Here is a 15,096-nt window from a genome sequence, read left to right as displayed (position 1 = left end):
AGAAAAAGAGCCATTACTTTTGCTCGAAAAAAAGTCAATATTTTTGCTCATAAAAAGTGAACGAGGGAATCAATAGTATATTTATCATTGTAGATAATTGATTCCATCGTGATGACAAACATTTATTATAATATTGTAATAGACATATCCATCAGTTTTATTTGACTTCTTATACATTTCATAGATCAGTTTTATTGTCGTATTAATGTAGCAATGTAATTATTTGATGTTTGTTACTCAATAAGATTATGTGATGTTGTTCATTTAAATTAAAAAATAATAATAATAATTAATTAAATTAATATTCTGATCTTTTCTGTTTCCAAAATTTTCCTCACTAATGAGTTTTTTTCCAAACCTACCATATACTCCCCAATACTACACTTGCAACATTGATACGTTGCCATCTTTTTCAACGTCACTATGAACCACAAATCAAGATTTGTTGACTCATGGAAAATCATTAGCTGAGGTCAAACCCCTGTAGATTTTCATCACCACGAGCAGTGTTTCCACTGACCTTCATATCATGCACACCATACACAACTTCATGCAAAGAGATGGAGAATCCAGTAACTGAAGCCTAAAATTTTTATGGTTTACACTAGTGTATCATCGATTATTCGGAAAGTCAGGCTTAACTAGTAATTGAAAATTTCTATGATTGAAAATATAGATTGTTTCTGACAGAAACCTCCTTATAATGAGAAAGGCCAATTAATAATCAAGGTTTTCCCTTTCACAATAATAAAGAACGAGAAAAGTTGCATACAAAACATGCAGTAGTTTGTAAAGTAAGCCAGTAAACTCAAGTTGCATGGTGCAATGCATAAGATGCTTTCAAGCACTGACTTCAACCATCTCCTGCTCTACGACATTTTCTGTGACTGGATAGTAATTGTAATGAAGTTCCGCTACATCATCACCAGATAATTTCTTCCAACCTTGCGGACCCACATAGTACACTGAAGTAAAGAACATTCATTACCCATAAGATCATAAAGAAATTACATCTATAATGAAATATATCAAGTTTGTCAAATTATATAATGCTACATACCACTTGCCACACCCCCACTGGCACCATCACGAAATGTAGCGTGGTATATAGAGCGTCGAGCTAGTTCTGCAGCTTCTTCCACTGGCATATCCCAGCGGTACCTATATTTGTGATCATAAGATAAGCAAAAATGAGCACAAATTGAACTTCCAACAATAGAATTTGAGCAGAACTTTACAAATTGCTGGCAAACCCTACCCACTGTCCAGGACACCGTAAGCATACGGTGAACCAGATCCAACAGAAAAACGTGTCCCCTTAAGTCTTCCTCCTTCACTGTCTACATAATATAGACCAGGGCCCTGTGGATTTAAAGACAATAATGGAATTATTATTCTTGTGAGCACATAACATAAAACATTACCACTATTAACATCAAGTTTTCTATTACCGTTTCATCCCATCCGGCAATCATTGTACCCACTGACAGGCCCATTCCTCTATATGAATAGAGGATATTTGCCAACAATTTAGAAGCGCCTGTCACTGATATTCTCCGCTTGTTTGCCAGCTCATGTAACCGACACTGTTATCAGGAACCAGGAAATTAAATAACAACTATAGGTAAAATAATGATAATACCTTCAGGCTAATGCAGAAGAAAGATTCCTACAACCAAACAAAGACCTAAGCAATCATAATGCATTAACATCATAGATATCGCTAGTGAAACTAGTGATGACCATTTTCCCCAATAAGTGTCACTTCAAGCATTTCTTAAGGAATAGAGATACTTTAGTCGCATTTTTTTCCAATTGATTACTTATAACACAATCATAATAGCATGAATGATAGTGAAGTCTCCAAGGCATCCTTGTTCAAAAGCAAAGGAATAAGAAAATTGTAATCGAAGTAACCGTAATATCAAGTACCTAGCATACCCTAAACTGGGTGAATGAGAATGGCCAGAGTAAATTAGGAGACATCAGATTCGAAATGCATGGATGTTTGAGTGGTTTAACTTTATTTTATCCATAAAAGGAATTGTCGGCTATGATTTATATTCTTGGATCAGTTTATACATAAAGAAATTATCTGGTCCTTCATCTTTTGTCCTTCAACATAGTAAAATAAACAATAAGAATCAAAATTTGGTCACACATTTCTTTATGAGTTTATATGTAATATGTGATAATATTAAAACCCTTTTTTCCCAAAAGAGTTGGATGCATTGGTGAGGAATGAGGAGCTTTTCACCAGTGACGAAAGTTCAATTTCCATGAGGGTGTTTGGCCCCTGAGGCTGCCATGGGGCCATTCAAAGGTTATGGTCAAATGTCTGAGGCTTGCATTGCACTCCCCACACACACAAGTGAATCAAAACCCACCCTATTGTTATCCTTAAGACCTGACACTAATCGGTACAGCTACGGCTAAATTTTTTGCTCATGGGAGTGTCATATAACAGAAAGCAGCTAGTGTTTGGACTTGTGTTAACAAAGAGACCTAGGTTCCAAACCCTACAAGTGGGTGCAGACGAGGCCAGGTGCCAGTCCTAGGTGAATTTGACACACCCCTCATAGGGCTGCAGTTTAGCCAAAGAGATTCAACAGCTACAGCTAAATTTTTTGCTCATGGGAGTGTCATCTAACAGAAAGCAGCTAAGCGTTTGGGCTTGTGTGTTAACAAAGAAACCTAGGTTCCAAACCCTACAAGTGGATGCAGATGAGGCCAGGTTCAGTCCTAGGTGACTTTGACACACCCCTCATAGACCTGCAGTTTAGCCAAAGAGATTCTACAAAGCATATTTCTCATATATATATAAACTGTGGTCTAATATTAACATATAGGATATGTAAAAATAAATTTCAATCAACTAAGATATTAATCTATCACAATTAAGAAAATCTAATATTTATCTGATGTTATAGGTAAACTTTGATTCGATTTGATCCAAAGAGAAGTTACAATTTATATAAATAGTATAAGAATTAAAGAAAATGTGTTTACTTGCCCCATGTTGTTCATGACAGTTTATTTTTTTGGCTATGTGTCCTCGTGTATCCTCCCATTTTCTGATATGTTTATGGTAGGTTCATTTTTTTAAAAACATGCCCTCTTGGCCCTGGGTAGCATTTTTTTAAGCTTACATGGCATTTCCCAAACACTTCATCCCACCCAAGAAAGAAGAAAAGCAGTCACTCTAGCCAATGCACAGGGTCTAGCCCTCCTGAGGTCACAAAAACCAAAACTAGTCCCCTCCCTGCCATGCTCTCCAACCAAAGTTATAATCCCTTCTATCATAACCAACCCCAATTCCCTCGTGTTCTCTTTCCCCACTTCAAGGTATGTAAATTAGAATGAAAAAGGGCTTTAAGAAACATTCCAACATAGATGTACTACTATGAGGATCTCATTTCAACTTCAGAACAAGTAACTATGCGAGAGAATCTAGGCAAAAAATATTATGAGGACCTTTACTTTCTCACGTCCTTGGTCAAAGCTGTCAACAATTTTATGTCCCATGAAACTTGGTTGAGAATCTAGTATTGTCTTTTCAAATGTTTTTTTTTCCCAGGGGAAGCTCTTTGGAAGCATAAACCAAGAACAGTGTCATCTGCCTCTATGCTTTTTCTCTTTATGAGAATGAGTAAATAAGATTCCACATTTACACAAACAGACACTCATCCCCATATATCTACTTGAATTTAACATGAATTATCCTCAATGAAGCAACAGGGATCAGGAATTAACTTGTTATCAATTTCATCCCCCTATGTTAAGCCTTAAGCAATTTATTGTGTTCACTGTATGATAGGGAGAATACCAAGGTTTGTTATGCACTCATTTTCGTGATCATCAATTTAGTGTTTACCAATGCCATGCTCAAAAGTTCCGGCTACATTCAAATGACCAGGACATTTAAGTTATAGAGACTTCAAGATAGTGCTACATTGTTTACATGGATGAATCCATGAAGCCAGACCACTTCAACCTCCACCAACATTGCTACACTTTACTGATAGTGATAGACGATGTTTCAGGATCCAATCTGATCCCTCCACAATGTTATATATGAACATGTACAATACGATGATGTCTGACTTCGTTGCCACATTGAGCAGCACATAAGCTCAAGCTATGGAGAATATGGAGGGATTATTTTTCTTATTTTGAGACTTCATCAATTGACTTCACACTACTTCGAGCTTGAATTACTAATAGTGGCTTTCAACGCAGGACAAAGATTAGTGCTTTTATTTTAGGATTAATGATAGGAAGGGAGCCATCTAAACTATAGCTTTTTCGCTGATTTAATTGGAGGTAGTTTCGCACATTACAAAGATTATGGATTCTATTTTAGGATTAATGATAAGGAGGAGGGCCTCTTAAAATATAGATTTTGAATTGAGGTGTAGACTTTGTCGTAACCATATGATTGATTTTCTGTCTGCAGTGAGCACTTTAATGCTTAATCAAACAAACAAAAGATGTGCACGGGGTTTGCAAATAAGCATTGGAACATTGAATTCACAAATCTTAGGGCATGCTTGAAGCTGACGATAATATTAATGACATCCCATTTGAATTAACACCGCTTTACTTTACCTACAAGTTAAGGTTCACATAAAGAACTCAATAACACAAATATATCCATAAAACATTGACAATATACAATCCATATTATCATCAGATTAATGTCATTTCCATTAAACCAATTGAATAAAATGCAAAACCTATTGCTTCCATAGCGTATTCTACTTGTGATTGTCTGTTCCACCACAATACACTGATAGAGGGATATGAATCCACTGTAAGTTTCATTCATGCAGGGGTGTTGTTACTAATAAATAAGTGTCCCATCAATCCAAAATTGACAATGGGGTGTGAAATATTTAAAAGTGGCGCAGGTTTTTCTTTAACCTGGGTTAATTTAATATAGCATAGTTTAACTGTTCTACATTCTGGTCCTTACCCGGGCATATTTTCCAGACAATTTTACCTGAAATCCAATAGGGATTTGCTGGAGTTGCAGGTTTGAGCTACCTAGTGTGCATAATCCTAGTATCCTAGGGGGTTTTCAATGGTGCTTCTAAATCCATTTATGCATTCAACATGCAATTTTAACAATGAAAAATTACAATCTTGTGCAAAATTGTATCACCGGATTCCAGTGAAAAAGGTCAAAACATAGAACAGTTAGACTGCACCATTGAATTGTACTGAAGCCCCTTGTTTGCCTAAAGGTACCAATTCAACTACCATATACCCATAATAAAGTTCAATTCCAGTGCAATGATTTTCAAGCCTGGCCTCAACCCAGAAACAACTTCATACAGAATAGAATTTATATTATTTTGAAGAATAGCTTAAGACTTGCATATCTTTCATTTTCAGCTAAATGAAACACACCACAAAAAAACTCCAACAAAATATATCCAAATTTAATTCAATTTCACAAAGACTAAGAAATACACCATAATGGTGTTGAGTGGGATTACAAACCAAGATACAAAGATCCTTTATATAGTGAGCATGCACAACTTCTCTTTGATTACAGTGATCAACAATCATAAACTGTGCAAATAATAGATTTTGGATTTCCTCACATATGCTATACATGCCCACATGTCTTATGATGCATTGTATTCAAAAACAAAATATGCACTGAATTTCGTGGCATGCATCTTCTTCTTCACAATTGCAACCATAAGTTTCAACAAACCATCATTCACAGTCTACCATAATCAGGAGGCCACGTATTGGGAACCAACATCCATGCTAGGATTTCTGGGTTACAATGCTAACCTGTAAAATGATATTTGTAATGGACCTATTGATGTCAACTGTAATAAAAATACTTCATTTCTGAAATATCCAATATAAGGATAGTAAATTGAAATCCATATATGATAATAATTATATAATCAATAAATGATTGAATAATATAGATATGAGATTCATGATACAATGACGAATAATATAGATATGAGATTCATGATACGACTCTTGTGACGGTGTACTTAATGCATTGACTAGTCACAATGGTGAACAGTCATGTCCTTTAGTTAGGTCATACCCCTTAGGTTGTCTACTAGTATTGGCATTAGTATTGGTATATTCATTTGCCTCTCCCTTCAACACTTCCCTAAAGGATATTTTGTGCAAAAGACGATTTCCTATTTTATGTGGTTCTGTATGCTTTGGTGGGTCTCTAAACAGGGGGAATAGTCTAGGACAATTCGATGGCATTGGAAAAGCTCTACCTTTACGAGGGTGACAAGAAGCTAATCAAGCACTATAGGACATCCATATCTAATAGAGGAAACCAGCAGCTAGAAATCAAGATTTTGCAAATCATCACAAAGTTCTTGTAAACATTTATTAACCCGTCTTTCCAACAGAAATTGACCTTTAGCTATTTACAATGTTCCACTAAGTTTATGGGACAGGAGGATGCAGGAACAGGGAAATGTGTCTAGGAAATGCATTGAGACACCAGCAAATTTTAGAAAGCAGTGGAATCCTTAACAAAGAGGACCCTCTCTGAAATCCAAAAAAAAATGAATATATAAGAAACAAGGAGAGGTCACAAACATGAATAAAGAAAGCGTGAAAACAAATGTTCAAATTCACTGTTAGGTTTTTATTTTCTTGGTGGTTTTGTCTTAAAAATTTGACATTTTCTAAGGCCATTGGGCAAAAATATGGTGGTTGCAACTGGGGATCCCCCTTTCCATAGGGTAGCCAACTAGGAGTTTCCCACAATAGGGAAACATCCCCTATTTCTTGTGAAATGACCCCCTTGCATTTACCCAAGGACATCCCCCTTTGAGTTTCCTGTCTCAGATATGTGGGAAACAAAAGGATTGTGCTCCCTACCCAAGGGTGTGCATCCCTATGTAACATTGTTATGTATGTTAGGACTCATTGTTATATGTTAGATATGTGACCATTGTAACAATGAGGTGCTAAGCCTACTAGTTAGGTGGAAACCACCATAATCAACTTGGGTGTTGTTCAATGATGTAAAGAGGGATGATCAACTTGAGAAGGTGGTATATGTATGTGGGAAGCCTACCTTTACGCTCCCTATATGTACTTATTGCAACATTAGTTGTCACGAAAGGTACCTTTTACAACCCAGTACAAGGGAGGTGCAATTCCTTCCATGCCAATGCTCAACATGTAGTTGACATGTGTCATTTAAAAAAAATATCAATAACAAAAAAATTCAATATCTTTGTTGATGGTGGAGTCTTTGTTGATGAAGATCAATGATGACTTCTTCATGATATCTTCAATATTAAGGATCTTGCTTGAATGAGAGAGAGATCTCTTTAGAATCTTGATGACAATGTTCTTGGTCTTGCTTGCTGTATAAGTCCCGTAACTTGATTAGGGTCTTTGAGGTCTATTGAGATGACTTGAGGATTCCAAGACTTCTTGTCGGTGTATACTTTCTTTGATCTAGGGTTTTGATACTTCCTTTGTAGATCTTGACTTCAAGATGATTTTCTAGATTCGCTTTGATGTCGTCCTCGAGATTTGATCCTTGAGTGTCCCTTGATAAGATTCCCTTCCTTGACTTTGTCACCTTAGCTCTGAAACCATGTTGAGAAATCTAGGGCATAACAATTAGGTGATTTCCATGTGATAGATAACTACTTGTGAATGCTTTTTACTTCTTAGATTAGGATCTTCTTTTACTTATGTTATTATAGTGTTACTCTTCATCAAATAGTTATCAATGCATAAACCATAAAGAGACGAGACACAAAATATAGGCTATCAGCCAGGGCCAAAACCTCTCCTACTTGAGAGGAGAACCCGAACAAATTCTTCTTTCTTATAGAGACTTCAATTGACGAATACCAAGACCAAGACCCTTGACCTATTTGCCACTCCAAGACCAAGTCACAAAACTTCCTTGATGAGATCCTTCTTGCTTTAGTCAAACCTCTGCTCCTTCCTTCTTCTCAGCTACTCTTTAGAATTTCGGCTTCCTTGACATTGCTTCAGACCTGCAACCTTTTTGGTGCTAATTCAGAAACCCTAACTCATGCATATGACCTTCTCTTATGCCTTGATTTCCTTCGCTTTAGTTGGAGGTCTCTTCTTAGGTAACTCAGCTTGAGATCCACCTTTGTCTTCTCTTGATTTGACCTTCCTATGGAACTACAATACTTTGGCCTCTTCTGCAACAGAAAAAAGAGTCCCTATCTTCGCACGTGAGTGAAGATTAACCCTAAAACAGACCCCAACAATCCTCGCTCTTCCTTCCTTCCTTTTGCTGGGTTATGAGACTTCTTTCTAAGTGATTTTCGCACTCCTAATTGCAGACTTGCTTGACCGAAAATCTCTGCTCCAAATGAAATCTAAGCTGCCCTATTTATAGTTGTTTCCTCATCAATTAGGCCGACTTGTTAGAGGGTGAGCGGCGAGCCGACATGTCATTTGGTGAAGATATTTTATTCCATCTTGTAACCGACTTGTACGAGGTGCCTTTGCTTGGTCTTGGAGGGCCTTATTATACATTTAATGACTCATACAAAAATGTAACATGCCTAAGAAGGGTCCTTCATACATGACATTGACACAAATTGATTTTTATGACTAGATGGCAAAAACCTAAAGGTTCACAATGGGAACCTTAACTAAAATAAAATTCTTTGACCATGAAACCCATGATTCAAGTACTACAAAAATAATTTTATTTTCTTCTTTTCATCAATTACATAAAATCACATTTACACGTGCCATTGTGAAGCCCAAACCTAGTTACACTTTTCAACAAATGCTTCTTCTTGATGAACTTTTCCTTCTCTTAGTCAATGCTAGTCAAACTTGTACCACACCTTCAGATTTCAGCCCTAGCTTAGAATTTTGGCTAGCTGTTGTAGACCTGCAATTTCAGCCTCTTTTGCTGAAACCGTAGATCACACGTGTGGCTGGAATATGGACAAATTATCCTCCTTTTAACTTCACTTGACCTAGACTTTGTTGACTATTTGGCTTACTAATTTGACCTTCTTTGAGCCAGCTTTGGCTCCCTTTAAGTGGCTACAATTTTCGGCCTTCACTGCTGCAAATGATGCCCTAAACTTCGCACGTGTGGAGGAGAATAAGCCCAAAACAGATCAGAAAAAGCTTCGCTCTTCTTCCTTCTTCCTTCGTTGGGCATAAGACACCTTACTCTTCCTTGATCGAACTTTTCTTGATGCATGAGTGAGTGATCCTTTAGTGAGGTCAAGCTCTCCTTTATATAGCCCTTCACGAGCCCTCAAATAGGTAGACTTCATCTTCTAGAGAGGCCGACTTGCTCCTTTGTAGTCCGACTTGATCATAAGCACTTGACAAGGTCTTGAAGAGTTATTTTACTGGACTTTGACTTTCTTACAATATGTAACATGCCCAAGAAGGGTCTCTTATACGACAATTACATTCTTGAATTTATAACTCAATGATCAACTCTAAAGAGCTCACAATGGGAGCTCGACGTAAAAATAAATTTCTCTTGAGCATGAAACCCATGCATCAAGAACAATAATAATAAATTTATTTTTCTCTTTTCAATGAATACATAAAATCAACATTACATGTCATTATGAAGACCGAACCTAGTTACATATTTCAACACTCCCTCTTAACTAGGGAGGTATTCATAATCCATACAAGGTACTTGGACATTCTCAATCTGAAGAATTCTCATAAGAGTTGGATTGGTAACTCGTCTGTATAGCATCATATCATCTAGCATTGTCAAATAGCAAGGCCTTGACTAATTGCTCTCTCTCTCCACAAGATCAGAGCACAATGTTGGCAAGACCAATGATTTATAGGCACCCTCATAATTGTCTCTCTTGGAACATACCCCACCCGGGGTCACTCAGAGTATGTTCCACTAGGACTATTCTTATCTTGGATTCTCAGTCCTCAAAGAATATCGGTCCTCTACGACTACTCTTATCTTGGACGCCCTATTACATCCTCAAAGAGTATCGGATGCCAGATACATACCCAATCCTCCATTCTATCTTCCCAAGTGAAGACAAGAATGATGCATTTATCTCTTCCTCTTAACCAGGGAGGATATATCCATTCCAATGAAGGAATGTACCCAAGCTCCCTCTTAACCAAGGACTTGACCAAGCTTTCCCTTAACCAGGAACTTGCTTCCAGCAGCTCTCTAGGTGGATATCATGGGACAACCAACTACTTGTAGGACTTCGTCTTTCAATAGCATGAATTTCTTCTTTGTTATGGAGTCTACATCTTTTGGAAATTCTTAGTAGGGCACAGACCATCCATCACTTTCATTCATGAATCATGTTAGTCATGTCATCCTTCATTTCATCGGGAAGTGATCCATTAGTCCATATTTGGCTTTCCTTCATGCCTTGCTACCTTCTTCGTGTCATGATTCGTTGAGGATCTTTCATCCTATCACATGAATATCAGTCGTAGATGGCATCTACAGCGCCTTCCTTGGTAACCCTGCATTAGCCCATCCAGATATTATTTAAAAATTAGAAAATGAACATTAAATCAAAATTACCTTTGTGATGGTCTTTCATCATGACATCTCTTTGTTTGCATCAACATCCTGCACGTCTATTGACACATCTCCAAAAAAGATATACAATGTCAAGCATCCCTTTCTTTTTCAGACTTCATCAAGATCTCTATATCTTTCCCATGGAGATATCAAAGTCAAATCTTTTAGTCCTTCAATGTTGATAGCCTTCTTCATAGTTGCATTTTTCATGATCTCTCCTTACATTCTTCACATATTGCATCCCAGGAACTTCTATCCATAGTTCCTTTATTTTTGTTAACCACCACATATTCCATATGAGGACTTATTATGTTGATTTCATCTTTAGTTAATATGTGAACCATGCCTTCATGCATCCTTAAAAAGGAGGAGATCCCTTTCTCTTGATCATGCTCATGAGGTAGAGTATTTATCCATGTTATCTGTAACCATATGACATGACTCAATTAAATATGTGCATACATACCTCATTTCCTCCTTTAGGTCATCTAAACTTCCTTCAACGGCTTCCTTGATTGAAAGAGCTTCAATCACTTTGACCTGCATCATTTCTTATGACATCATACCATCATTCCATGAATCTCATACAAGGTGGAATACTTTGATGAGACGCTTCTTTCAGTAGGTGAACTTTCCAATGAAGATTTCAACGAAGGGTCTTGATCATCCTTATGCAGCAAATGCTTCTATTGAATGATGTATGATGAGCTCCATACTAAATGACTTTCTTCTTCCATAAGTACTACTTATGCTTCGAATGAGGTTTCCAAGAGCTACATCCTTCTATAGGTGACTGCTATAGACTTTTATTTCAGCTATCTTTCATTCTTTTATATGATGATGTCACGAGATCTTGCTTTCAATTGTATGCTTCTATGGTGCCATCTCCTAACATGATGCATCCTATCATGCTTCTAACAATTCCTATCATGATAGTTATAATTTACAATAGAAACCAGAAATTTGAAAAAAACTAGGTGAGGAAGACTTGTCTCAGCGATAGTAGAGATCTTTAAATTTTGTCCTTCTTCTTTTCAGCTTATTCCACTTCTTCAATGATATGGGCTTCTTCCCTTCTTCGTTTGTTGTTGTCCTTCTTGAGCTTAGGACCCTCTCTCTTGTAGTGCCCATATTATTGACATCCATAGTATTGGATCTGCAACATATTGATCTTCTTCTTTTTCTGAAGACCAAACTTTCCAAATTTTCCTTTTCTTCTTGTCACGACAGCAAATGTTTGAACCAACTCATTTGATCCTACATCACTTTTTTCCTTCAACACATTTTCTTCTATTTCAACTATCTTTCATACTTTTATACGATGATGTCACGAGCTCTTGCTTTCAATTGTATGCTTCTATGATGCCATCTCATAACATGATGCATCCTATCATGCTTCTAACAATTCCTATCATGATAGCTATAATTTACAATAGAAAATAGAAACTTGAAAAGAACTAGGTGAGGAAGACTTGTCTCAACAATAGTAGAGATCTTTAAATTTCGTCCTTCTTCTTTTCAGCTTCTTCCACTTCTTCAATGATATGGGCTTCTTCCCTTCTTCATTTGTTGTTGTCCTTCTTGAGCTTAGGACACTCTCTCTTGTAGTGCCCATATTCTTGACATCCATAGCATTGGATCTACGACATATTGATCTTCTTCTTTTTCTGAGGACCAAACTTTCCAAATTTTCCTTTTCTTCTTGTCATGACAGCAAATGTTTGAACCTACTCATTTGATCCTACATCACTTTTTTCCTTCAACCTATTTTCTTCAATCTTGCATAGTGACCATAAATTATTGAATGGGATAGCTTTCTTCTCTTCATAGGCCTTTGATACAAGGTTACCTTATTCATCAGTTAGTGCATTTAGAACAATGGTAATCATTTCTTTATCAGATATCATCTCTCCTAGATCTTGAAGTTGATTCCTTATTTGTGATGCTTTGGTAAGATATGAAGATATCCCTTCATCCTTTGATGCTCTCAACTTGTATAGTTCAAATCTTAGTGATATGACTTTTCATGTCGTGCTTTCAGAGAATAATTCTGCTAGCTTATCATATATACCTTTTGATGTCTCACACTGTTACATATGGGATGAGGGAATCCTTGATGGATTCTATAAGAATCCTTTGAGCCCTTAGATCCTTTCTCATATATTTAGATAGTGCATGCTCCTCAGATGGTTTGGAGACTTTACCATTGACATGATCAATAACTTCATTTTCTTTGAGGATTAAGCCTATCCTCCCTCTCCATGCAAGGAAGTTCGATGACCCAACCAACTTGTTGTTCCCCTTGCAAAATGAAGTCATTTTACTAGATTTAGACATAGAAGTGAAAATACTTACTTGTCAAGTGAAGACTGATGATAAACTGTTAAAATTGGCAACTAGGGCCAAACTCCACGTGGGTCGTCTTATTTAGGGCAGCTGATATTTTTCTTGGATCCATTTCATCGAGAGGTGTAGGATTGATCTAAAGATCATCCGATTCCAATAAGTATTCATGGAGTTATGAATTTATTTGCGTTATAAGACAATTCGTCAAGGTCGGTCAACAACCAAATAAACCCCACATGTGCTCAACGTTTTAGTATAAATAGAGGTGGCCTAAGTCATTTCAACACACTTGGGATCTCTTCCTCTCTCTACTTGTCTTTGGGTTTTAGTAGGAGGAGAGATCCTAAGGAATAACGTTGCCCTGATCCAGAGGGCAAAAAGTCGGAACTGCCGGAAAAGCCGACACTGCCGGAAAAGTAGGAACTGTTGGAAAAGCTGGAAAAGTCGGAACTGCCAGAAAATCCGAAACTGTAGGAAAAGTCGGAGCTGCCGAAAATGCCGGAAAAGCCAGAACTGCCAGAAAAGTCGAAAAAGCCAAAAATGTCGGAACTGCCAGAAAAGCTAGAACTGTCGGGGCTGCTGGGAACAACCGTAACTGTCGGAACTGTCGGGGCTGCCATGAACAACCAAACTACCGCAAACAATCGAAACTGTCGAGGCTGCCATGAACAACCAAACTGTCGGGAACAATCGGAACTGCAAAAACTGTCGAAACAGTCAAAGCATCTGTCTCCGAAGGAGAGCAGCATGCAAGGGACAGCTAACTAACATTGAGACAGTTGTATGGTACTTAGCAGCAAATACACCAAGCATGCAATGTTACAACTAGCATGCAACAACAAGCATGCTAGGGGCAACAAGCAAGCAAGGTACAGCCAACACATAGGTCAGGATGGCAACATGGTGCAGCAATGGCACATAATGAAGTACAGTGATGGGTACAGTCATGATTAATGAAGCGTGATGAGATGCAGCATAATGATGATGGGTGCAACGCGGTGAGGTGCAGCATGATGACGAAATGCAGCACAATGATAGGTGAAGGAATCACCTTGGAGAATTAGTTGAAGCAGCTTGTCTTCAACTGATCTCATGTATCATCTTCTTAGAGATGATCTATGCTCTTATGATTTATCTAGATAAATCAAAGTGTTGACTTCTGTTGTAAACGTACTATCTCTCTCTCTCTGCTGAACTATTGAAGAAAATATAAGAAGAATTGATCAAGGGTTTCCCCACATTGGGGTTTGTCCCTGGCTAGCGCCAAATCTTGTGTCCCCTTGTCTTGGCTTGTCTTCTGCGATTTATGTTTATGTTCTATCTGCAGTTTACTTTAATGCTAATGTGATTGCTAATCTGGAAAAGATATGGAGCTAACTGTGAAAATTGAACAAATTGCTCTAAGCATAGAACATACCTAAAATTAACATAAACTCTTCAACTTGATGCCTTTGATGATGACTTATTGATGCTTTGATGATGATGACCACGCCTTTCTTCTTACTTCCCTTGGATGAGTAGACTTCAAAATGCTTTGATTTGTATTCCTTTTCTTGAGTAGAGATAGGGTCTTTGAGATCTTCTTCTTTGATGTGATGATAGAGCGAGGATCCCAAGAAAGTTTCAAGTGTAGATGCCTCCTTTGAATGAACTAGGGTTTTGACTTTCTTCAAGATGATGATGTGATCATTGTCCTTGAAATCCCTTGGAGATGAGAGAATCTTCTTGATGTTTTGATGTCCTTGAAACTTTTCTTCCAACTTCGATCTTTGATTGTCCTTTATTGAGCTACCCTTCCTTGACTTGTCACCTTAGCTATGATCCCATGTTGAGAAATCTAGGGCAGAAAGATGAGGTGATTTCTCTAGCAATGATAACTGCATGTGAAGACTTTTTACTATCTTAATTAAGTTCTTCTTTGACTTGTTTATTATTATGTGTTCTTCTTCATCAAACGGATAACAAACCAAAAGGAACAATGAGACAAAGGACACAAGATGTAGGCTATCAGCCAGGGCCAGAACCTCTCCAACACTGAGAGGAAAACCCACTGTTCTTCTTCTTATAGAATCTTCAGTTGATTAATTCCAAGACCAAGAACCTGGACTAACAACCCTTCTAAGACCAAGTCAATGCTTCTTCTTGATGAACTTTTCCTTCTCTTAGTCAACGCTAGTCAAACTTGTACCACA

General features: G+C 37.4%; 1 protein-coding gene across 3 annotated transcripts in view; it reads right to left on the bottom strand.

Annotated features, from left to right (window-relative positions):
• Positions 1-637: 637 nt before the first annotated feature.
• LOC149150987 (proteasome subunit beta type-5-B-like) overlaps positions 638-15,096 on the bottom strand; it is a 47,933-nt gene continuing 33,474 nt past the window's right edge. For all 3 annotated transcript variants that reach the window (XM_089441316.1, XM_089441314.1, XM_089441315.1), the window contains 4 exons: positions 1,452-1,586; positions 1,259-1,362; positions 1,061-1,161; positions 638-965 (listed from right to left, as the gene is read on the bottom strand). In XM_089441316.1, the coding sequence (XP_089297442.1) occupies positions 841-965; positions 1,061-1,161; positions 1,259-1,362; positions 1,452-1,586 (465 nt within the window). In that variant the 3' untranslated portion in view covers positions 638-840. The remainder of the gene's footprint in view (positions 966-1,060; positions 1,162-1,258; positions 1,363-1,451; positions 1,587-15,096) is intronic.

Source organism: Pinus tabuliformis, chromosome 9 (genome assembly GCF_031772625.1).
Source record: "Pinus tabuliformis cultivar Carrire ecotype Pingquan chromosome 9, CPIR1, whole genome shotgun sequence".
In the NCBI taxonomy this organism is placed as follows: domain Eukaryota; kingdom Viridiplantae; phylum Streptophyta; class Pinopsida; order Pinales; family Pinaceae; genus Pinus; species Pinus tabuliformis.
The sequence above is the reverse complement of the archived record's forward strand: the minus strand, read 5'-3'. Positions and strand labels throughout refer to the sequence as shown.